The 25,610-nt window shown below is 47.5% G+C and overlaps 1 protein-coding gene across 1 annotated transcript in view; it reads right to left on the bottom strand.

The window, feature by feature from the left end:
- The window catches only part of SPOCK1 (sparc/osteonectin, cwcv and kazal-like domains proteoglycan (testican) 1), a 148,707-nt gene that overhangs the window by 3,910 nt on the left and 119,187 nt on the right, over nt 1-25,610 (bottom strand). Inside the window, exons 4-7 of the mRNA XM_005866137.2 lie at nt 14,120-14,236; nt 10,693-10,914; nt 5,212-5,274; nt 301-438 (exon numbers count right to left, since the gene is read on the bottom strand). Of these exons, the coding sequence (XP_005866199.1) occupies nt 301-438; nt 5,212-5,274; nt 10,693-10,914; nt 14,120-14,236 (540 nt within the window). The remainder of the gene's footprint in view (nt 1-300; nt 439-5,211; nt 5,275-10,692; nt 10,915-14,119; nt 14,237-25,610) is intronic.

The following is a 25,610-nucleotide window of genomic DNA, read 5'->3' as shown; positions in this document are numbered from 1 at the left end:
TAACTGTTCTCCAGCCCAGTGGCCACAGTGAATACCGGCCACTCAAACAAGCTAGCTAGCTATGTACAGTCTCATGCAATTTCAGGGTTGTTCTGTCTCCCTGAGTCCAGGTCCCGGCTATACTCATGTCTATTGGGCCTAAGGGGTTCGCTACATCAAGCTTGTCCATTTCCCACCCGAGACTAACTTCACGGGTAATGCCGCTCACTGTAGACCAGCCACCTGTTGAAATGTTTCTACTCAGATCCTAACACAGCAAGGACCGATGGGTACCAGAGATCACTGTGGGCTGATACTCACCGCAGCTCACAGCGCCCTGCTTCCTGGAGCCAGCCAGCTCGTTCCCGTACTTGTCTACACACCAGCACTGGCCCGTGCTGCCGTGGCACTGTGTGGCTCTGTAGTAGCCCTCCTCGTTACAGTGGGGTATGAATGCTCCTGGGGGGATCAGAGAAGGAGAGATACTCAGGGGTACTGCCGGCTGAGACTCAGGAGAGGGCTCGCGTGGCAGGCGCGGTACTTGCTCCAGGGCTAGCACGAGAGAACCAGGTGGTTGGTTATTACTTAGTCAAGATTGCAGGGCCCTAGGACTTGCTCCAGGTTTATTTTTGGGCTCTTGATTCTGTTCTGTTCCATTGGTCTATGTGTGTGTTTTTATGCCACCTGGTTTTGATTACTACAGCTTTACAATGTAACTTGAAATCAGAAGTGTGATGCTTGCTGCTTTGCTCTTTTTATCAGGATTGCTTTGGCTGTTGGGGGTTTTTTGTGGTTCCATACAAATGTTAGGATTGTTTTGTTTTTTTCAACTGTAAAAAATGCCAATGGAATCTTGATAGGGACTGCACTGAATCTATAGGTAGATGGTATTGGGTAGTATTATTAGTTCTTCTTCTAATTAATAATTAAAAAGAGCACAAGATACCTTTTGATTTTACCATGCCTTTGTTTTCTTTCATTAATATCTCATGGATTTCAGAATAGAGCTCTTTCACCTCCTTGGTTAAATTTATTCTTAAGTATTTTATTGTTATTTATGTTACTGTAAATGGGATAACTTTACTACTGTTTCAGATAATTTGTTGTTAGTGTGTGATAGAGGCATTTAATTTTGTTTCTGCTATTTCTGTATCAAACTAATGAATTCATAAAATTAGGGTATTTTTCTCTTTTTCCATACTCTAGACATTTTATGTAAAATGAGAATGACCTCTTTCATAAAAATATTTTGGGCCTGGTGCATATTGGGGTAATGAGTAGCATTCTGATTTAAATTAATTTCATGGTTTTCTTAATCCAGTTGGGTCTCCTGGTTCTTTTTGTCTCAGATATGGTCATCATAATGTCTATTTCAAGTAGGTTTTCATCATTGTTATGAATTGGTTGATAGCAGTGGCTCTCGAAGTGTTCACATAGGACTGGCTGCCGCAACATCGCCTGGAAATGTCTCAGAAAAGAGATTCTTGGGCCCAACCCCAGATCCACTGTGTTTACAGTATTCTCCTATATCTGAGGTTACACCCCACTTCTAAATTCACAGTAGCATTTGAGCCTTTCATATTGGCAACGCTAGTCTACGTCATTGTTTTCTGCTTTAGTTGTAATCATTTCAGCTTGTGGTGGTGTTCCTAAAGCTTCCTGATTTGTAAGTTTTGTTAGTTGTGTTTTTTATAAATGCATTTGAAGGTATGAATATGCCTCTTAAGTTTCACTGTGGTTACCTCCCTCCAATTTTGGTACACAGTGCCTTCCTTTTCAGTCAGTTCTAAATGTTTTGTAGTTTATACTGTATTTCACATTTGAGTAATTACTTATTTTTAAAACCCAGATGTATGGGGCTTTAACAACCTCACTTTTGACTTCTACTTTTATTGGGTCGTGGCAAGTGAATTTGGTCTGTGATGGTTTTTGAGATTGGTTGAGTTTTCTTTTTTGGCATGATCTGTGGCAAGTATTTCATGTGTGTTTGAAAAGACTAATTTATATGCTGATGTAAAGGAATACATGTATATGGATGCTAATTAATCATGCTATTCAATTCTTCTCTCTGCCTACCTGAACTGTAAGTTTTAAGGAGAGAGCTATATTTAAAGTTTCTATTTATAAATATGACAGTTCCTCCTTGCAATTTTGTTTTAGTCAATTGATGATATCACATATTAAAAGGCACATTTCAGCAAGATGATACTGTCTTTACTTTTAGAATTCCAAACAAAGTGGTTGTTCTGTCAGATTTTAACAATGCTATAACAATGAGTCTTTACTATCTTAATTTCAAGTTTCTGTGTTTTATATGTAGCTCTCTTTTCAAAAATGCAAATCAATAGTCTCTGAGTTAGATCCATTCATATTTATTATTATTACAGATAGGCTTGCTCTTATTTCTACCACTCTATTTTGTGTTTTCTATTTTTTATTTCCCCCTTTTGTGCTTTGTGTTGAAATTATTACATTTTATGTATTCCATGATTTTCTTCTATAGGTTTATCTTGTTAGCCTTAAATTTCCCAGAGAAGCGTATTTTTACTTGTAAGATCTAAAGTTAATCTATGTTTTGTTTTCTTCCTGAACAAATCAGAAATTTAACATTTTTACCACTTTTTCTCACTGCCACCAACACTCTGAAATCATAAGTTCAGCTTGCTATCAAAACATTTTATAGCATATTTATGTAGGTTTAGCTGCATGTCTTTTCTCACAGTTAATTCCTCTGGGATTATTTCTCTTCTGCAGAGCTGATCAGCCGAGTGAGATTCAGTATGCCTGGGGTTGGGCACGTCGCTGTCATCACGCTTGAGCATGCTTGTGGGTAAGCTGGCATTCCAGGTTCCAAGCGGTTTCCTCTCAGCACTTGGAGATGTGATTTCTTCAGTCAGCATTGCTAAGCTGATTCTTATTTAACTGCAGATAATCTTTATGGTGGTTTAGTTTTGGTGTTTCTTAGGGTGCCTGTCTGATGACTGTGCTCGTCTCCTATGGGGGGTTCTCCTGAGTGAGTGGACTGGCTGCGTCAACCCTGTGAAGACAGGCTTCCGCTCGCTATTGTGGTTTCCTACTCCCTAGTTTTATTTCTGATTTTTTTAGACTAAGTACCTTTTTAAATTTACCTTGTACTTGATGACATAGGCCCCAGAAAGAAGTGTGGCAAGGGAGAGAGAGATTCTTACTACTTGAACCTGGGTTTGAGCCCAGATCCAGCTGACTGGAGGGACTACTGGAAACACTCAGTGCAGCTGGCTGCTCAGCATCAGGGATGGGCAAGGGCCCCCAGAAAACCATCCCTCTGTGATAGGCAAGCCTGCTGATGCTGCAGTCAGAGAGGCGGTGCCCACACTCCAACTGAGGGACTCTCTCAGCACCCCAAGTCTTCAGGGAGCAGGAGGAAGAAAAAATAGATGCTTTCAGTTACCAAAATGCAGAGAGATTCGTGCACAGATGCTCAAATAGGACCTGCAAAGGAGGACAAGCAGAGAGCTGGAGAAACATGGTTGCTCTTCGAGCTGCAGTTGGAAAACAGGTGCCTTTTAAACCAACAAAACAACACTGGGCTGAGCCCCGGGTGGGCAGGAAGCAGGTGCTGCTCTACACCTACAGTGTGACAGGATGACCCCTCTTTTAAGTAATTATAATGGATTATAATGGCAGTGATTATAATGGATTAGAATTTGTTGTTGCTTGTTTTGTCTATTTTTTAAAATTGAAATGCCCCTGAATACAATGTATTATATTAAAAAATTTCATCATGTGAAAAATAAATTGTAAGCAGATAAGTGGTATTTCTATGAGTCAGCCAGAGTAATCTCCATGCGTGGGGAGATGTGATAGAAAGTAAGCTTTGAAACTAGGTGGACTCATGTCCAGAGAGAAGTAGGCATTTCAAGTATGTGAGCTAGGAGAGTGGAAGATGCAACATGTTACCTCAGACCACGTCTTATGTCTGATGCATTATGAATTAATGAAGCAGTAAGGAGATATCCACACCCAGTGGAAACACCTACTTTAAAAACAGCGTTATTCTAGCTCTATAACTACCTGTGGGTGTTGGGCACATCCCTCAGCCCCAAGTGACCTGCCACGTGGAAGAATCAGGTCAGTAAGCACAGGTCCCACGGGAAGGCCTGTAGGGGGAAGGGGTTTCTCCACTTGGCCTTCGGGTCAGAAAGAGGCCCTCCTGTGCTTACATGGGAGAAGAACCTAGGACAGGTCAGATTCCCAACTCTGGAGAGTCAGGTGTGCAGAGTTTGAGGCAAGCAGTGAAATAAGTAATTTTCAAAAGTGGGAGGGAGGAGTGTGTACGCTGAGGTGTCAGGAGGGGAAACCGCCAGAGTTCACAGAGAGTCTCACCAACAATCTGTGAAAAACCTGCCCATTTCCACCAGGTAAATAAACCTCTGAAATGGCAAGCTGCTGAGGGAACACGCTGCCCCTGAATGCTTAATAAGAATAATCCTGAGTTATTGCTGCAGCTGGTCACTTGCTTTTTTAAAAAAGGAAAGCAATGCTTACTCCTGTTTTCCAACAAACAATGAGGTGTACCCACTCTTTCAGGGCTGCTGTGGAGCTAGAGGGAGTGCGTGCTGCCGCAGGCCTGCCTCAGCCAGACCTGCACATCTGGGAAATCACACAACCCACCTGCTTCCACCTTATCATTCGGACAAAGGAAAGAGAAGCAATGTGTGGTGTCCAGACCAGACACCTTACACTTCTTTTCCAGGGATCACGTGAGCGTGGGAAAGAAATATGCTCATGTACATGCACGTCCTTGAGTCCTATCTGATAGTCCTAGGAGGGGGGATGGCTCATCTCCTCCTTGAATGGGCAGCTTGATCTGGGGAATACAGGAAGTTCTATCGTTTTAGAGCTGGAAGGAACACTTGGGAGCTCCCTTCAAGGGCTCTGCTTGAAAGAAGAAAAAGCAGAGATTCCCTGGAGCCCAAGGCGAGGGGAGAGACTCCAGCCCTGGCAGGCTTGCCCACCAGCCTGGCCTCTTCTCTCGCTAGTTCTCAGCCGACTCACTGGCCCTCATGCTGGGCCCAGCTGATGGTGGCCGAGTACCAGCTGCCTGGGAGAGACCTGTACGGTGTAAAGTGAGACATTTCCTTCATGAAACGCGGGTCCCTAACTGAATAACCATTGCTGTGCTCAATATCACTGCAAGAGACATGTTGCTCTAATTGGTTGTTGAAATGAGTGGCAAGAAACTGTACTTACCCAGCAGGCTTTTCCCCTTGCTCAGCTTCTGAATCCTGCTCACTTCATTCTGGCAAGGGAGACCTGCAACGGAGTGTATGTAAGTCAGGGATCATCCCTAGCGACTGGCCTTCCTCCTGACAGGAAACACAGACAGCGGCACACCTGGGAGTGGGTTACTGCACCTGCTGTTACTACGCAGCAAAACAAATCCAGGCCAGAGTGTTACTAATTAAAAATACAAAACTCATACCACAAGGTACTTAAAATAGTACTTGGGGGCTCCTTGACCAGAAATTTTCTTCCCACCACCATCTCAAGCATATACCAGGGGTCTAAGAGGTGATTTGCTAACGGACTTTCCATAGGGAAGTCAATAATGAGCTGAAGACCGATGCTTCCTAGTGGGCATGTGTTCAGAATCCACAGACCAGCTAACCAGAGGGAAGGGGACAGACACTGCACCGATACCAGGTCGTGTTGTGGAGAGGAAGCAGGGAAGACTGGACCTCATGGCTTACTACCCAGGAGAGTACAGCAGGCCTTGCAGGACAGTTAGGAGGATGCATAAGGCATCCAGAGAGACAGTGAGCGTAACTTTCAGCTGAGTGCTTTGGGCATGTGTATCAGTCTCTGAGCCTCAATTATAAAACACTAGAGGCCCAGCGCATGAAATTCATGTGTGTGTGTGTGTGGGCGGGGGGGGGGGGTCCCCTCAGCCTGGCCTGCACTCTCTCCAATCTTGGACCCCTCGGGGGATGACTGACTGCTGGTTTAGGCCTGAGTTGGATCGGTCCTAAACTGGCAATCAGACATCCCTCTCACAATCCAGGATCACTGGCTCCTAACCGCTCATCTGCCTGCCTGCCTGATCACCCCTAACCACTCTGCCTGCCTGGTTGCCCCTAACTGCTCTCTCCTGCCAACCTGGTCACCCCTAACTGCTCTCCCCTGCCAGCCTGATCCTCCTAACCACCTCTGCCTTGGCCCCCACCACTGTGGCTTTGTCCAGAGGGATATCCAGTCTAATTAGCATATTACTCTTTTATTAGTATGGATAGGCTGTTATGAGCAAGCACAGAACCGTCAGTTCTCGATGAGGGAGCCACATGGCTAAGCAGGGCATATAAAAGGGTGTCGTACTCTTTTACTCCCTGGAGAACTTTCTTCCATTCAAGCCCAAAGAAAGGTGACCTCCCTAGTTCTTAAGACTTCCCAGGACTCACCTGTGCAGGTCCTATGCCTCTGGGAGGCCCTACAGGTCCTCATGGTCCTCTGGGCACAGACAGAGGTGCTCTACTCCCCAGGGACCTGGACTACCTCTAGTGCAGGTGTGGGGCCTGGACAGCACCTGGTCCCATCTATCTCCCTGCAGGTCCCACAGCACCACCAGGCCTCTGGTTGTTCCCTGAGAGAAACTGGCTCTAAAATACATTGTGTTTACTTCTGGGTTTAAGATACCAACAAAAAACAACAAAGAAAAGGGAAAACAAATTCCATCTGTGATGATTAAAATTGGTGTTTACTGTGATAAATAATGAACATTTACTGAATTCTTAGAATGTACCAGACAATGTCCTAGAACTTTGCATCTTCATTAGTTTAATCTTTACAACAACCATGTAAGGCACTCAGCAAATGGACTGCTCCTCTCTGTGACGAGCAGGACGGAGCAGCAGCCGTGGGCCCTGGAAGACTGCCCTGGAGAGAAGCAGGAAGATCCACCATCTCAGACAGTGTCCTTGAAACAGGATTCATACTGTAAGGCTTCTCCCTCAAATTGTGCGGCAGTGATTTTAAAAATTCTACTTACTGAAAGGTAAGGAAAAATAAATCGGACTGAGACCTGCTAAACATTGCTGCAGGAAACAGAGGAAAGAACAAACTCCAGGTGAAGAGTCGCCACAGAACAGGTTTGCTGCTGAGCCGGTGAAAGTCAAAACCCAGATCTCCCTCTGTGGTCAGGGGTTCTCACGGAAAGGAGACTGTAAGGCTAGGGTTTAATGCACAGATACAAAGGGTCAAGGATGAAAGTGACAGAGAAAGAGGACAATGAGCAATGAGAGAAACAAAGGCTCTGTCTGAAGCTCCAGGGTTGATGCGCAGCGTCCACCTGCAACCAGTCCTCCCGAGAAGAGGGTAATCCAGCGGAACACAGCGTCGCTCAGGCGAGTGATGTGGACCGAGAGAAACCGAGACATGTCCTAGGAAACCCGGGCCCTTCAAGGGAAAGAATCCTTTGGCTTCCGAGCAAAATGGTTCTATCACCCGTAAAAGGGAGAACAGCTGGTATGGGTTCCCATTGTTCTGTACTTATACCCAGTGCTAGGAGAATGTTTTAACAAGGTATCAAGAAAAGAAACTGTAACTCCAGGAAGTTTATGCTTAGCATCTTTGTTTTTGTATAAAAAACAAACATATTTTCACATGGACTAATTCAAAGAATACATTCCCCATGAGAATTGTTTTGGGGGAAAAGTCTAAATCTCAAACTCAGTAATAAAACTAAAGAGAATAATATCAAAACCAGTGAACAAATAATCCTACCACATGAAAGTTTAAAAGTGGCTCTAACAATTGTCTTGGGCCAAAGAGGCACTGAGATATTTCATTGTAGATCTATCTACAAATTAGCCATAATGGAAACACCAGACATCGATATGGAAGGTCTACAGACCAGGAAAATCTTTGGAAAAAAAATTTAGCCTCAAGTACATAATAATGAAATGTGGAAGGCAAATGAAAACCCCAGAACTGGTTCTGGGTCAGGGACAGAGATGGTGGGGACCTAACAAAAAAGAAAGTAACTTCCTTAAGAAAAAGGGAGAACCACACAAAAAAGAACTCCCACAAATCACCTTGTCAACTCACCCTGCCGCAGGTGTGGGTCCTGCTGAGAGGGGAGCCGGCCTGCTGCGGCCCCGCCCCGACACTACAGGTCCAGGGGAAGCATTAGCAGGGAGGCTGCGCTCACCAGGCTAAACCTGAACCCTGACTAAGGCCGCATGACTTGGTAGGAACTCAGGCCCAAATCTAAGCTTCATGCTGAACCGCTGCAAGCATTTCTATTGAAGTAGAAAACATGGCTATTATTTAACATCAATTTGGAAGTACAGCAGATGTGATTAGAAAAGAGAAAGAAATGAGGTATGGAAATTGAGAAGGAAGACAGAAAATCAGCACTATTTGCAGATGGTATGACTGCACAGCTGAAACATCCAAGGAAACCAACCAGAAAAACCACTTACACAAAATGAGAATTTAGTAAGGTGGCTGAGAACAAATTAATATTGAAACAACCACCGGCGAGGCAATATAATGAGAAATAACAAACACAAGGAAGTAGAATGTTTGTGAGAACAGAACTGGTAACCGCCCTGGTCCATAGATCCTGTTCTGGGGCAGAATGATTCAGTTCTAGAGCTCTCAGTTCTCCCTACATTAATATAATGTGCCTGATTCTAAAAAGAAACCAGTAAGAACTTTCTTATTGAATAAACTGATTCTAAAGCTCCAAATATATGCGAATATCCAGAAAAATTCTGAAAAAAGGATCAATGGCAGCGGAGGTTGGCCCCACTGGATATTAAAACACACTGTAAAACCAATGTAATTTAAAGTTGAGAACTAACTAATGTATAGTTCAGTTAATAGGACAGAACAGATAGATATACACATAGGAGTTTTCTATGCTAGAGGAAGCATTTCAAATCGGAAGAGAAAGATGGGTTAGTCAATAAATGTCGGTAGAGCCACTGGACACCCATTTTCTGACAGGGGTGGAAGGGAGGATGGGGGCTGGGACCCCACTTGACTGTCCACCAAAAAGTCTAAAGTGATACTAGATTTCAACAAACATACACACAAAGAATCCCAAAGGTAGTGAAGAAAACACACAAGAGAACAGCTTTACTATCTTAAAGTGGGAAATGACTTCCTAAGTTTAATAATGTAAGCTTTATGGCTGCTAAGAGGCCATAAATAAAAGATGGAGAAATCTATCTTAAAATGTAACATTTATCCCTAGCTAAAATACAGCTGAAGTTGGAAAAAACCATTTGCAATAGGTATGACTACAACAGTCCTAATATCCTTAGGAATAATTCCTATTAAAAACAAACAAACACCCACAAGAACCCAATAGAGAAATACTAGGCATTTCAAGGAAACGGAAGAGTGTTTCAAACAAACATAAAGAGGTTCAACCTAAGTCATAACAAGGGAGATGAAATGGAGTCTAGGATGATCACATAGTTTGGCAAGAACGTGGGCCACGAGGTATTCTTGTATAGTTTTTCATGAGAGTAAAAATTGCCCTCTTTGGAGAGCAAATTGGAAACTGCTCAAACTAAAAAATGTGCATGTCCTTTTGACCAGTAAGTCTGTTTTTTAGGAATGTATCATATAATTCTATAAACATACGTATGTACTTCTCACTGAGTGCTCTTCTGTGATGCCTACCTATAGTTTCTGCTGTATGTGTACTGTTTGTGCATTCACACAAACATACACAATTAAAAAAAATATTTCCATTGATTTCCCACCACTCATGGAGCCCGCAGCCCCAGCATGTGCTGTGACCGGGAATCAAAGCGGCATTCCCTCTGTGCTCCGGACAACACCCAACCAACTGAGCCACACTGGCCAGGGCAACACATATACAATTTAAATGCCTTAATGATCATACCCTTCCCTTTCCCAGGATGGTTTCGGACAGCCATGCATATAGTATGTTATCCTGTTATCCTGGAGACCTGAACTAAGCTGGGCCAGACTTCTCTGGGCTTGGGATTGGAAGCGAGTTTCTGCTAGTCCTGTGAGCTGTGGACCACCAGGCCTGGGCAGCACCCCACGCTGCCCCCCGCTCCCCCCCCCCCCCCGCCCGCCTGCCCAGGAAGCTGAGACAGAGAGAAATAAAGCCAGACCTGAGACCACTCAGGGAGTCTCATAGCTCCTGCTGGATCCCTGAGCTGCCTTCTGGTCCCTCATCTGCACAAGTGCAGGCTCGCTCTCCTGACGTGTTACATGAGATACCCCTGTCCACGAATTCCTCAAAGCTTGCCTTCTTTATTTCTTCAGTTAGCCAGAGTTTATTTATAACCACAATATCCTTGTCTAAGATACTCAGTATAAATCCTACTATCCCAGAAGCTGACACGTGGTTTTTTCTAAGGGGAACATAGGAATTCATGTGACAATGGGAATTTCCCACAGTGATCTTGGGAATTATGTCGCAAAGGTTTCCATACCCATTTTACAGATGAAAAGGCTGAGGCACAATATAATTAAGAGGAAAATTCAAAATAACAGACTCCTTGATTATGCTCTAGGGTTTTCTAAAATACCATGATAAAAATAGAAAGAAAATGAGAGAAAAGAGCCTCTAATGGGCTGGAGGCTTTATTCTCTAGCCAAGTCCTTCTTCCTGCTAATCTCTGCCTCCCCAGTGTAGTCCTGCTCGCATGGCTGCCCTGGGCTCGGCCAGCCTCCCTCCTGCCTTACCTCCAGGCTTCTGGAAGCAGTAGCACCACTCGTTGTTAGAGAGCTTGCCGTCCTTGAAGGAGTCACAAGAGTTGAAGAGAGGCTTGATACAGGGCTCGTACTTGTCCAGGTAGATGGCATTGATCTCTGAGTGGTCAAGCAGGAGGTCATAGTTCATGTCCAACTTGTTGAACATCCAGCCCAGGGAGTCCTTGCAGATGGGCAGGATGCTGGTGTCAAACCCTGCGGAGGGAAGGCGCGTCACTGCCAGGGCCTGGATGTCCTGCCACAGGAGGAGCCCAGCGCCAGTCCTGACCCCCTCCTTCCTGAGGCTGCGCTCCCCCAGGGGGCGGTCTCAGTGGCACTCTGCTGGAATATGGTGGTGGGGGTTGGGGGGGGCTTAAGTGAAACAATTTAAAATGCACAAAACCAGAAGTTAGCATCTAAGGAAAATATGTTTAAGGGGCACAAATCTCCAATGCTCACTTATCTGTACTGTAAGTATGGGTTTTCATTTACAAGACTTACTTAAGCTGGGGTATGCCTGAAAGAAGAGCACACACAGGGTAAGAGAACTAATAACAGTACTGCAAACTACGCTTGGAGATTTAGGGAAACTATTGTGAAAGGACGGCAGTAAGATGGCACAGTCCCGCACTGCTGACCTTCCGAAGCGGCCTCACGTGCACGGGAACGGCACCAGGGGCCGCCTCGGTTCCTCCGCTCTCCCCTCAAGAGGTACATGAGATGGAACCCAAACTGCCTCCGACAATAGTTTCTTCTTTCCCTGGCGGAGGAGGGTTCATTTTCTTAAAGAAATACTTGTTGCCACAATGGAAACTGCACGCACCCACCTAAAAACCCTTTGCTCACCATTTGGGACACCGAGTCTGCCGTAGCCAAGCCCCAGAGAGGGCATGTCCCAAACCTAACTTTCTTTCAGACCAAAAGCACTCGTGACTTCACGTTATACCACAAGCTGGATTTCAAGGACTGGCTTTATCTTCCCAGAAAACGGATGACAAAGGTTCACTTTTGTCTTACTTAAGAAGCCCTGTACTGGTTCTATGAAATGATGCTGAATCCTCTCCACTGACAGATGGAAAAATAAAAGCTCAAGGTCATATAACTGTGGGGCTGGCATTCGAGCCCAGGCGGCCCTGCCCTGAGTCCACAGTCTCAGTCCATCCTCTCCCGGGGCTGCCTCCGCCCGGCGGGATGCATGGCCCTTCTGTCCAGAGGACATCCAGTGGCGAGGGCCCTGTTGGGGGATGGGCAGTGCAAGGCGGGTGGAGGAACACAGTGGCGTTAGCGAAGGGGCCTGATGAGGTTGATAAGCCTACCCACATCCTGGTCACTGGGCTTCTATGTACAGACCAGGAACCCTGCTTAGTCAGTAGGATGTAAGAGCAGAATACGCCCACCTTTTTAAAGCACTGTTTATACCAAAGGGTCTCCACTTCCGGGAGCCAGTGAATGGGTACAGGACTCTCTCGCCGCCCCTGCCCCCCCGCCCCCGGCACTTTGCTAGAACCAGTGATTTTCCCCATTGCTCCGAGCCTGAGCTGGTACAGGCGCATAGTAAGTGCTCAATAAAACTATTTGTTGAGAGAAGTTTTCTAGCTACTGCAAAGTTTACCGCCCAAAACACAAAAACCTTTCCATTTTTACATGTATTCCTGCTGTCTTAGGACACATCTGAGCACATCTTTTTAAGGACAGAGACTGGGGGACACCATGTGGCCTCTCATTTGGCTGATGGTTGTCCCCCGGGGCCGCCAAGTCAGGAAGAGAATTTACCCCAACGCTAAGACTTGCTGTCTACAATACTTTATGCATCAATCTCATAGGATATTAAGATTTAGTACCTGGGAAAGAGGAGTTTACTGCTGACTGCCCACCAAAAAGAAGTGCCCAGAAGGGCCAAGCTCACTTCCCACCTAGTTGGAAGGTTCTGGAAAAGAAGTGCCTGCATCTGATATCTAGGGGTGGGGTGGGGTGGGGGGACAGAACAGCCCTTCTAACTGGGCCCAAGCACGTGGGGCATCTGGGGTTCCCTGGCTTCAGTCTCTGCCTCTTCGGCCTCCATGCCACCCTCCCCTCTGCTCCCCTCACTCCAGCTGCTCTGGGCCATCAAACCAGAGGCCCCTTCAGGACTCGATTAGCTTCCAGCCAGGGTGGCTCTTGCCCAGGCTCCCGGTGTCTGCAGAGGATCCCCGGGATGGTGGTGGCCAGGAGCAGCTCTCCGCACAGCAAAGTGTTCTGGGAGGGTCCCAGGGGAAAGCTGCTCCAGACCAGATTACCTGTCCACACACCCAAGGAAGCCCCCAGCGGGAATAAAAACACACCTACTTCCCCTTCGCCAGACACCACCTCTCTGTGGACACTTAGATTCCAGGAAGCAAACACTCTCCTTCCTTTACCATGGAAGATCCAAATTAGTGGAAGAAGTGTCCCCCACACCAATGTTCCCTACCAGTATCTATGGCTCTGAGCAGCAAAGAATAACCAAGAATTAAGGGGACCATTCTTCTTTTGGCTGAAGACCTGATGCTGGTTAACTGGATCCCAACAGTTACAAAGCTCCTTGTCCTGGACTAACTGCATTGTTGACTAACCCCCTCTGTGCTGCCGGCCACGTGTGGAGAAGGCATCATCGAGAGACTCTGACGAAGTACAAATGTGAGGACGGGTTCTGAGTGTTCCCTTCAGTCTATGAGGAGGCCCTGCAGTTTGGTAATGGGCTGAGGAGCCCCTGCCTGGGAGTGTCTGTGGGAACGGAATGCAGTCTCGTGTCCACTGAGACAGACGATCAAAGGTGTTTGCTACAATGTTGTTTAAAAGAGCTGAACATTAGAACAACTTCAGGGCTCCAGAATAAAGGTCTACATTAATTATGTTACATCCATAAATTGGGATTCTCTGTAGCTATTACAAGAATCCTACTCAACAACATAGAAAGGTAGCCACAGTATGTTGCTAAATGATAAAAGGTCATACAACAGGCTGCAAAGTGTGATATATATACACACACATTTTTTTTCCTATATGACAAGGAAAATGTATATACCACAACATGCCTAACAGTGGTTAAAATAATGGGTTTATAGATTTTTTTGCATTTTTATGTATATTTTATCTGTTTCCCCAAATGTGTATACTAAATGTATGATAATTTTGCAACCACACTTACGTTACTCTGTAAATGCACATTCCCAACTATGGATCCAAAATACGTATGACCATTGTATTGTCTAGATCCTAAGGCATTTTCCCCTCCACTATATTTTAATATTTCTGAAATTGGGACATATTTTAAGTCAGCATGAATATTTAATGTAGAGTATCTTTGTTCACCCCAAAATGCTATTATTGCTAATTTAACAATGTCTGCTGAGGAAATGCGGTGTTTGAAATGAAATAAATTAGCCAGAGGATGTGGTCTTACTGCCTTGGGCTGCGTCGGAGCTGGTGGGCTTGATGACCCTGTTGGCATCCTCATGAAGGGCTCCGAACCAGTCTTTCAGCCGGGAAGCGAGGTTCCTCAACTCCTTGTCCGTGCAGGCTGGGGAAAAGCAAAGGGGGGTCAGTGCGGTGTGGGCTTTCCCCTCCTTAGCGCTGTGTCCTCACCATGGGGTGCCACCAACTAAGCCAGGCCCAAGAAAACTCCCCTCCGGCCACAACAGAACTCCTCACCCCCACGCTGATAACCCCCCCTCCAAGGTGCTGTGATCACAGGTATATGATTGAGCCTGGACTCCCAAGCCGTGGCGGGCTCGCGGTGTGCACCGCCTCAAAGCCCATCACAGGTGCCTCTGCTGACCCGTAGCATCTGTCCTTGCAGGTTGCCAGGAAGATCACATGTCCCACTAAGCTCAGGCCAAGAGCCGGATGCTCAGGACTAGCTATGCTCTCAGGGAGAGGCTGCCTGGGCACCAGAAGGTGCACGAACAGCAGGCTCTCAGTTTCGTGTTGGCCCAAGGTTTGGGTTTGGGTTTGTCGTTGTGGTTATTTTGCTAACCTTTGACAGACTGACTTCACTTTCCCCCATAGACACATGGCTGCCTTCTCCATGGAAGAGGCCTTTCTGTTGGAGCCCACCTGTAACTATCCAGCTCATCTGGTAGGACAGAGTGACTGGGGCCAAGGAGTACTCTTTCTGAGAACAAGAAGAGGATCTGGATGGATGGATGGATGGATGGTAGGGAGTGCATGGAGAGCTGAGATAAAGCTGGAGGGAAGAAATCCCGAAGGAGGGACCACGGTGCAGAGAAGGGAGCCGACGTTCCCTGGGTCCCTGATGTTACCCTAATTCTGGTTATGGAGAATCCTGGCAAAGGGTCCAGGCAGTGAGCTGCTACCAAGATGCAGAAAAACGTGCAAGGGAATTAGTGACCTTTAGCATCTGAAAGGACATAGAGGCTTCAGGGACCAAAATCCCAATAAGTAAGAAGGGACGAAGAAGTGAACCCTAAAACTATCATGTCCCCCAAATTCTCAAGTCCAGGAGACAGGCTGTGAAGAAGCCAAGCAGGGGCAATGTTACAACACAGGGCCCAGTTCCCAACGTCTCCAGGTGCTGACAGGACGCGGATTAAAGCTGGAATCTACTGGTGCACAGAGGCCAGCGGACACCCAGGCTCCACTGGAAGGCATGGGGCAGCGATCAATGTGCAGATGTCTGGCCAAGCTCCATGCCCCTTCAGCGAGTGCAGGCTTGCACGGCGTTGAGGTATGAGCCCCCATTTGCCTCACAAAGAGCAGGATGAATCCCCACCAGAAGAAAAGAACATCACCCAGAGCCTCTCCTCATTCTTAGTCTGCTTCCAGGCAAGCCGTCTTTCCCTTGCCCAGGCTTGGTGGAGAACAGAGGCAGACTTGCAGACCTGGGGCTGGAAAGGTCCCCCAACCTCCACTTGAAGGCAGGTGAGCAGACCCAGGCTGGGCTCTGCAGGCTCAGCCCTGCCTTCATGGGTGCCGCCTTCATTCCAGCCGGGATCCAGATCCAAACCCTGCAAAGCATGGAGTGGGAGTGGCCATTGTTCAGACCCAGCTTGTTAATGACCTCAAGACACTGCCTTATGGATACAGGGAGCAGACTGGCAGCTGTCAGAGTGGAGGGGCTTGGGGGACTGGAAGAAAGAAGGGAAGGAACTGAGCAAAAACAAAAATGTAGATACATAACACACAGACATAGACAACAGTGTGATAGCCCGAGGTAAAGGGGGTGAGATGGAGATGGAGGAAGGCAAAGGGGGGAAGTGGGGACTGAAAGGGGCTTTGCTTGGGGCAGTGGGCGCACAATGCAGCATGGAGATGATGTTTTGTTGAGTCGTACACTTCAATGTCACCCCAGTAAATTCAATTTTAAAAAATTACACACACACACACACACACACACACACACACACACACACACACACGGCCTTGCTTTCAACAACCAGGACATGACTGTGTCTTAAAACACCAGCCAGAAGTGCCCCGAGAGCTGACTGACAGGCCGAAGAGTAGCATGTGGGGCCCACGCTGCCTGGACTGGCTGGGCGGCTCAAACAGGCAACTGAACCTCTCAGTGACTCAGTCTCCTCATCTGTAAACTCAGGACATCACAGGTGACATATGTTAGACCAAGCATGTCAGTTGCTTAGCAAAGCACATGGTATGTAGTGATTACTCAGCACGTGCCAGCTATGACTTTTATTAACGATTATTATTTTTGTTTTTAAATTGAGGGTTTATAGATAAGCGTAGAGCAAACAGCATTTGGAAAACCTAAACAAAACTGGCTTTGGTCACATAGGATTTAGGTGAAATCAGATACCTGCTAGCCAGTACAGTTGCCATTAGCCATAGTGGCTATTTACATTTAAGTTATTTGAAATTAAATACAAATAAAACATCGTTCCTCTGTTGCCCCCACCCCATTGCAAGTGCTCCATAGGCGCGTTGCTCTGACTCCATGAGGGTGGCTCCAGAGAATGTCTGCCCGGGAGCAGCTGTTGCACTGGATGACTTAGCCACCTGTGGGGATGCCCAGCCATCGGAGGTTCACACCATGTCCTACAACCCTGGTCGTGCCTCCACTCCTTCCCTCAGTCTTTTGGGTTTTTTAAATTGATTTCAGAGAGGAAAGGAGAAGGAAAGAGAGAGAGAAACATCAATGATGAGAGAGAATCATTGATGGGCTGCCTCCTGCACCCCCCACACTGGGGATCAAGCCCGCAACCTGGGCATGTGCCCTGACCAGGAATTAAACTGTGACCTCCTGGTTCGTAGGTCGAAGCTCAGCCACTGAGCCACACCCGCTGGGCCTTCCCTCAGTCTTTACAGGTGAGCTGGGGAAGACCGCAAGCCTGCTCCCACCAGGAGCCAGCATGTCATCAGCCGCGTGCACACACGGGGGGAGGGGCTTTCTGAGGGCTCAGGGACCTGCCCCTGGAGCAGGCCAACACTAACAAGCGGATTGACCCCACTCAGGAGCCCTGGGGGTAGAGCGCCCACGTCTCTGGCTTTTCAGTGCTGCACAGCTCTAAGCAGGGGAGGCCGTGAGTGGTCTGTTTTCCCAGGGGAATGGGATGCAGACTCTGTGGCCAACCTCAGTCTGAAAAGGAAAAATTAATAGCATCTATTTCTTTTCGATCAACACCTACACCACCTATTCCAAAGTCCTGTAAGCAGAGAAAACTGCCAAGTCCCTGGCACAGGAAAGAGCCCCATTTCTCTGTGGAATGAATCAGTCTGTCACGTTAACTGAAGCCTGACAGGTGTGCAGGTCACCAAAGCTTTAAGGGACGGCTGAGATGCCCCCGGCTTCCCAAAGTCCAGGGCGCGGATGGCGGGTGGAGGCGCCACTGCCCTCCTGGTTGCTAGAACATCTTCTTGCATAGACTGGGCTTGTGGGGAGCCAGCACTAACTGAGGCAATTCATATACCAGGTGGGTATCCCGGGTTGAAAACAATCAACACATCCAGCCCTCACAGGTCAAGGCAGTTCTGCCAGTGATGCAGGCAGGGCAGCTCTAGGGCAGCTCTAGGACAGACGAGGGAGGGGGCAAGTCAGGCTCCCGCCTTCATCAGCGTGGGGATGGGAGCAGCGGGCCTTGGGAAGGGCCGCGTGCAGCCTGCTGCCGTCCTGTGGCCCCCGAGCACGGGTCATGTGCGCAGCCACAGGGACTCCATTAGAGAAAGAAGAGTCCATGGCACATCACTCCCCTGTAAGCGAAAGCAGCTCCCTCCCCTGGAAAGCCCGTAGGCAGGGGCCAGGTAAGGTGATGCATTCCCAGTGGACGCTTTCCGTCTGTTTGGAAAATAGGGACAAAATGCAATAAGCAAGCCTAAGTCGGGCACATGCAGGCGCCTGGAAGGTATATGGACAGCCCCGGGAAGATGTGACCCTCCCTCCACCTGAGGCCTGGGGCTTGGAGGGCTTTAGGCCAGACTGGACTTGAATGCAAAGAGAAATCAAAGCCCGGAGGACATCCTGAGTGACCGAGTGACCCGGCTGACGGGAGGAAGGAGGAGGCATAGTTGCCAATAGGAAGGGCAGGCAGCTGCTAAAGGGAGGGGCTGAGAGGGGAGGGAGGGCTGCTCTGACCTGCTGGCTTTGGCTGATGGGGAAGCCAGCCGGCCTGCATATCAGCTATTGATGGAGAGAGGATCTCTTCTTCACTGGATGAGTAAGCACAGCCTGGCTCCGACACCCCTGGGGGCCATCACCCATCGTCCCTGGCTCCTCTGTCTCCCTTCAGACAAGGCCAAGGCTAGTGAAGAGCTAGCGAGGCAGTCATTTCGGAAGGGGGGAGGCAGGAGCGAGGAAATCCAGGCTTTGAAAAGTGCTCCCAAGGGCGATACCTGGGGTTCCAAGCTGGTCTCTGGTGACTTTGGGGGCTGAACGACACTCTACACAGCCTCTCAGAGGACTAGATAGAAACGGGGAGACAGGGAGACGACTGAGGGGATGACACAAAAGGCGGAGGTGGGGGCAGAGAACAGAAATGATTTAAAGCTGTAGTGTTATAGCCAACACAGAGTGACAGCAGGTGTGAGTGTGTGTCTGCCTTACAAATCCTCAGTGGAGCCCCATTTGAGCACCCAGTTGGGGATGTCTGGAAATGGCAAACCTGACACGCAGGCCTTGCCAGGTCTGTACACCTCTGCTCGGGAACCAATTACCGGCGTATTCTGTAACTTGCGGAACACTTCCCCTAAAGAGCTGAAGGAGACGAAAGTGCCACCTGTCACCCGACCGCCCTCCCCTCCACCTCGGCCTCACTAATGCTTAGCTCAGGGCTTTGGCAAAAGCCAACATGAAAACAATCAGAATTTAATTTAAACTGTCGCGCCTCCGAAGGTAATTAAGGAGTTGGGCCAGACTGGCGTTCTCTCTGGAGCAGGCCAGGTGCGGCCCCCTCCTCCGGCCTCCTAGCAGCTGCGCATAATTACCTATCAGAGTGGCACCTTCCAGGCACTCTGCCTGCAGGAGGCTCAGCTGGGCCTCTGGCAGGAGGTGTGGCTGCAGACGCTCTGAGACTTGATGCCTGGCAGGGCCTGGATTGGACAACACGGGAGGCCCCCAGACCCGCCCGCCCAGGGTGCAGCCTCTCCCCTCTGCCTTCCTCCTGAGCTGGAAGCTGCACGTGTGGGCTCCTCCTCCCGGTGGGCGCCTCATGCCCCGGAATATTTAGGGCACAGCAAGCGCCCGTGTGGGGATGTGTGCGGGAACGCTGAGGAGGGGGGGCCGCACCCCTGGGAGCTTGGGAGGGAAAATGAGCGAGGCTGCAATTCCCTTAGAAACACGGGCTCTCATAAACGGGAACCCCAGCAGGTGGGGCGGGCTCTGCCCAGCACAGGTCCAGGGGCGGGAACCAGTCATTCTGCTGTGGAAGAGCCTGGGCGGCCGGGGAGGGTAGCCAGGCCCTGGGGAGCGAGCTGGTCAGCTGCCAGCCCAGCTGAGACTGACACGTGACTTCTCCCAGCTCCAGTTTCCTCCTCTGCAGAATGGAGGTGATAGCAGAACTCGCTCACAGCATTAACGCGGGAGGGGACCTTACTTGTGTTTGTGGACAGCAGTGACCCACTAAATCAGCGGTTCTCAACCTGTGGGTCGCGACCCCTTTGGCGGTCAACCCTTTCACAGGGGTCGCTTAAGACCATCCTGCATATCAGATATTTACATAACGATTCATAACAGTAGCAACATTACAGTTATGAAGTAGCAACGAAAATAATTTTATGGTTGGGTCACAACATGAGGAACTGTATTTAAAGGGCCTTTCACAGGGGTCGCCTAAGACCATCCTGCATATCAGATATTTACATAACGATTCATAACAGTAGCAACATTACAGTTATGAAGTAGCAACGAAAATAATTTTATGGTTGGGTCACAACATGAGGAACTGTATTTAAAGGGCCAGAAGGTTGAGAACCACTGCACTAAATGGAAAAGTATGGGGCTCAAGATCGGGCTTGCTATGTTCACGTGATATGACCGCCTGAAGCTGGCCAGTAACCGACAATTCTGTTGTTTTCAGAGAAGGTTCAGTGACATCTCCAAGGTCTACAAACAGCGTCAGTGACAAAACTGACACTTACGGTAAGCCTGTCTCCTACTGTGAAGTTCACTGATGTGCACACACACAACCCCTGCGCTCTCACCCAGTCCCCACTCGAGTGAGGGGTCAGAACCACCTCCCTCCCGGGACACAGCCAGGGCGGCACTGTGGTTCGGAGCTCAGACTTGTGGGTCTGGCGGCCCTGGGTTTGAACACCTGCTCCCAAGTGTACAAGTGGTTGTTTTGTACATAAGTCACTGCTCTTCTCTAAGCCTGTTTTCCCGTCCCAAGTGTACAAGTGGTTGTTTTGTACATAAGTCACTGCTCTTCTCTAAGCCTCTGTTTTCCCGTCCGTACAATGTGGATAATGACAATATCAACCTCATGAAGTTCGGTGAGGATTAATGGTGAAGATTAAGTTTTCAAAAAATAACAGTTGGCTTGGCCGATGTGACCAGTGGTTAAGCGTTGACCTGTGCACCAAGAGGTTGCTGGTACCATTACTGGTCAGGGCACATGGCCAGGTTGCAGGCTGGATCCACAGTGGGAGGTAGGGGATCAATGTTTTTCTCTCATTGATGTTGTTATCTCTCTCTCGCTTTCCCTTTCCTTTCCTCTAAAAAAAACAAAAAAAAAGCAACAGGCAGCAGCATCATCTCCCCCTCTGAGGGACTCCAGGGGCTGGAGCACCTGCTCTGCAAGCGGGTGGGTAGTAAGCTCCAACCATGAGCAGTTTTAGTAGCAGGACACCATGGGGCCTCCTGAGGGGATTTTCGAAGCACGTACAAGGCGAAGCCCCACTTCTAATCAGGATCATGTAACAGAAACTTGAGCCAGGCTACACTTGCTCAAATTAAATTGTTGCTATATGTAATTCTGGTTTTCACTTTCAGCACCTAAAACATCAATATATATGCATGCACTCTTACCCTTACAGAATGTATCATTTTATGTAAAAACAGGCATGAGCATAGGAATTAGGGTCCTTTATCCAGGAGCTTGTCAATAAAGTCCCTCTTAAAAAGCAATCTTTGAAAGAGCTTAAAATACCGACATTAAACTTGGGAGAAGATGAGGTAAACTAATTAATGGTACAACATACAAGCGAAGATGCATAAATTTCCCTATTAAACCCATTAAGACTCTTCTTAGTAACCTGATTTGAGGAGACTTTAATGTTTCCCTAGATTCTAATGATAATCCTTCATCTGGAAAAAGAAATGCATTTGGAACTAGCACAACATTGGCAAATGTGCATTAGTGGAGTAACACGAACGTTCCCCCTGAATGATCTAGAGCGGAGGTTAGCTAGATGAAATAAGCTATTAAAGCTTCTGACAGAATCCACGGTGTTGTCAACACTCCAGGGAAGATTATCAAATGTGGGGAATATTGGTTAGAAGCACCCACTCTGCTTTCATTGTTTCTAGGCAGCGGGAAGCTCCCCTGCATGGGAAACTGGGAGCAGATGAACAGAGAAAACTGGAGTTTTACTGCCGTGGCCTGTGGCCAGCCAGCCTTGTTAGGCCTCAGCTTACAAAGACTAAACTGGAGACAGTTCAACTGCTGTGCTCACCTAAAATTGGCACTGACAGGTGCTTCAGGAGAAGGCATGGGATACAGCCTCAACGGTACTACTGACAGCACTGGCTGGGCAGAGCCCTGGGCGAGGGGCTGGGCTGCATGGGGTCATCCCCCTTCAGAGAGGCAAACAGTGTCTGCAAGCCAGTTTGCCTTTTGTTAATGTACTAGTGCCCTGGTGCATGGATTCGTGCATATCGAAAGGAAATTAATTAGAAGGTAGCGGTAGGGCGGGACTGGGCGAGATGGGCTGGACATGCCCTAGAGCCAACCTCCTGCGGCCCCTCCCTGGCCGGCCACACCTGAGGTGGCGCCAAGGCTTAAAGGGAGGAAGGACAGGGCGCCGGCCAGGCGGAAGCTGCACAGGAAGAAAACCAGCAGACGCAGGAAGAGGGCAGAGACCTGGGCATCGGGTCTCGGGAAAATGCCACAGATTCCTTCTTCCTGTGGCAAGAGGCTCACTCCAATGTTCTCACTGAAGTAAGAGAACTGAGGCAGGGCTGAGCAGAGGTGATGTGAGAAACCGACTTGGGCCTGATGAAATAGTAGCTGGTATTATTTATATTTCTAGAAGCACGACAATATTTGAGAGTTGAATCGACAGATTGAGAAGGCATAGCACTAGCCAGGAAAAATCAACTAGAATGGTCCATGCCAAGACCAATTTTAAAGAGCCACCCTCTTGGGCCTGATCTGTCTCAGAGAAACAGAAAAGATGGGCAACAGGGGGCAACATTTCAGCATGAAGCCACCTGCCGCTGGTGGCGCTGGGAGCAGAATGCTTTCGGACTGTGCAGTCTGCAAAGATGGATGGTCCCTCCCTCTCACCCACAGGACTCCCTTTTAAATAGATAGGCCAGTAAAGTCTAACTTCTTCCAATATTAGTGCATGCATGTTTTACCATGGAACACTCAGCAGGAAAAATGAAAAAGGTGGAAATGTGGACCAAGTATAGCAGCAAGAAACAGCCACATTTGAAAAAAGACAGTAATAATATATAAGAACTCAGAGAAGAGGTGAGGAGACACTAGAGGAGATGGCTTGTGAGCATTTAGATCCCAGGAAAGAAGTATAAAAACCAATACACACACACATACAAACCAAAATCATCATTAACATGAAGCCAAATTAGAAAAAGCACAAGAGAGGATAGACGCTGTGGAAACTCAGCAAAGAAGGATGGCAGAAGCGAGAAGCATGGGCAACATGAAGAGGAAATGAAGGAACTAGGAAGGGCTGGAGAGTAAGTGAGGGCTAGAGAAGAGGCACAGGGACATGGCATGTGCAAAACTACAGCCTCTGAAGAAGCAAAGGAAACAGATGAACAGGACACGCACCTAAAATATAAGGCGGTAAACCACCTGTGAAGCAGAAGAGTTGAGCATTAGCCAGGAATGGGCCAAACCAAGATCTACCCTATGAAGTTACTGGATTGTAAAAATAACAAAATATTGATGGAGTAACAGAGAAGATATCCACATAACTGATGAGAGAAAAAAGAAATAAGGCTGCCCTCTGATTTCAAAACAGCAATATTCAAAACCAGAACCCAGGAGAGCAATATCTATAAGATAGTCAAGATTCTATACTAATAAAAGGGTAATATGCTAATTAGAGCAGACGTCTTCCAGACGTCCTTCTGGACAAAGCTGCAGCGGCTGCCCAAGGCTCAGGCAAGCCGTGGTGGCTGCGAGGGCCAAGGTTCAGGCAGCCATGGTGGCTGGAAGTGGCAGCAGCAGAGGCATGATGGGACGTTGCTTTCCCCTGATCAACCGGTTGCCTCCTGCAGAGGGAGGCCAGACTGCGGCTTAGACCCGTTCCTCGAGGGGAGCAGGCCTAAGCCGTCAGTAGGATATCCCTGAGGGCTCCTGGACTGTGAGAGGGGGCAGGCTGGGCTGAGGGACAGCCCCCCCTCCAATGCATGAATTTTCATGCACTGGGCCTCTAGTCCTATATAATAAAAGTCTAATATGCTAAGTATCTAGTCGACCGGTCGGCCATTCAACCAATCAAAGCATAATATGCTAATGATATGCTAAGGTGACTCAACTGCTTGCTATGATGTGCACTGACCACCAAGGGGCAGACGTTCCGACCAGTAGGTTAGCTTGCTGCTGTGGTCCGGCTGAGTGAGATGGGCCAGACATGCCCTGGAGTCCTCCCGCGGTCCCCTCCCCAGCTGGTCAACCTCCGGCATAGCTCCCCAGTCCCAATCATGCACTGGTGGGGTCCCTCGGCCTGGCTTGGGCCCTCTCACAATCCGGGACCCCCTGGGGGATGTTGGAGAGCTGGTTTTGGCCTGATCCCACAGGCCAGGCTGAGGGACCCCTCTGGTGCACGAATTTGTGCACTGGGCCTTTAGTACATAAATAAGAATAAGTAATGCAGAAAAGCATTTTGAACACACATGGACTCAGGGACTAATGTTCCCATGAGCCCTTCAGAGGAACTACTAGAGGATTCACAGTAGCCAACTATGGAGATGACTTGGGAAATGCATTTACTTAAGAATGAACAAAGGTGGTAATTAAGATGACTGATGAGAATGCAAATACCACATACTCTAACAAGGAAGAAATTATACAACACACGCCCACCCCAAAACATGGAGGGAAGAGAAGAAGATGCAATTAGGGCAAGTTTGCATGTATGTATTAATTTTAGGGTTAGATAAAAACATCAAAAGATGACAAATCAAATATAGAAGAATATATTTTACAGTACAAAGGTAAATCTAAGATAGTAATTATATCATCTCTTATTAAGTGATAGAATAAAGGGAGGGGAAATGAAAAAATGGGAAGGGAAGAGAAGAATCATATTAATTTTAGCATCGTTTAAAGTGATAACATCCCTGAATATGAAGAATTACACACACACACACACACACACACACGCCCTCCACCAACACACACACAAAAAATAGAACACGCAGTAGGGAAAAATAAAGGAAAACAACAAAAATAATAGAGCTGATAGGACCAAACATAATTTTTTACATCAATAAATCTTAACTGGGTTAAAATTCAACTCTTAAGAGAGTAAGATTTCACTTTCAGACTGAGTCACAGAGAAAAACCTAACTCCATGTAGACTGTAGGAGACATAACAATGGCAAAGTGATTCAGGAAGATTGTTTTGATTTCACAATTATACTTGTAACTAGAATCTACAAACATACACCTTTGAAGTAACATTTATAAGTCTATCTATTATTTGAAATAGCAGACGGCTGTCAATAATTCAGATGTCCATGGTTAAATCAGCGATAGCATATCTACACAATGGGAAACTCTACAGCTATTTCTATGATATGCAAGGATCTCTAAGATGTATTAAGTTAAAAAAAAGCAAAGTGCAGAACAGTATGTAACATATGCTGCTCTCTGTGTTAACGGGGGCGTGGAAGAGTCTGTATTCGTATTTACTTTTTTGTTGTTGTTAATCCATACCTGGGATATTTTTTTCCCATTGCTTTTTAGAGAGAATGTAAGAGAGGGAGGAGGAGAGAGAGAGAATCATCGATGTGAGAGAGAACATTGACTGGTTGCTTCCTGCATAGGCCCCAACAAGGTCAGGAAGCAAACCTATAACTGAAGTACATGCTCTTGACTGGGAATCCAACTGGTGACCCTTCAGTGGGTTCACGCTCTAACCACTGAACACACTGATCAGGGCTGTATTTACTTTTATGTGCCTAAAGAACTTCTTCAAGGATATACAGAAAACTGATAATAACGCTTCTGTTTTGCAGGAGGTGGGAGCTGAACAGTAGGTGGACAAGAATGGGAGAAGGAATGCCT

This window comes from Myotis brandtii, unplaced genomic scaffold (genome assembly GCF_000412655.1).
Source record: "Myotis brandtii unplaced genomic scaffold, ASM41265v1 scaffold2216, whole genome shotgun sequence".
In the NCBI taxonomy this organism is placed as follows: Eukaryota; Metazoa; Chordata; class Mammalia; order Chiroptera; family Vespertilionidae; genus Myotis; species Myotis brandtii.
This window is presented reverse-complemented; position numbering and strand designations above follow the sequence as displayed.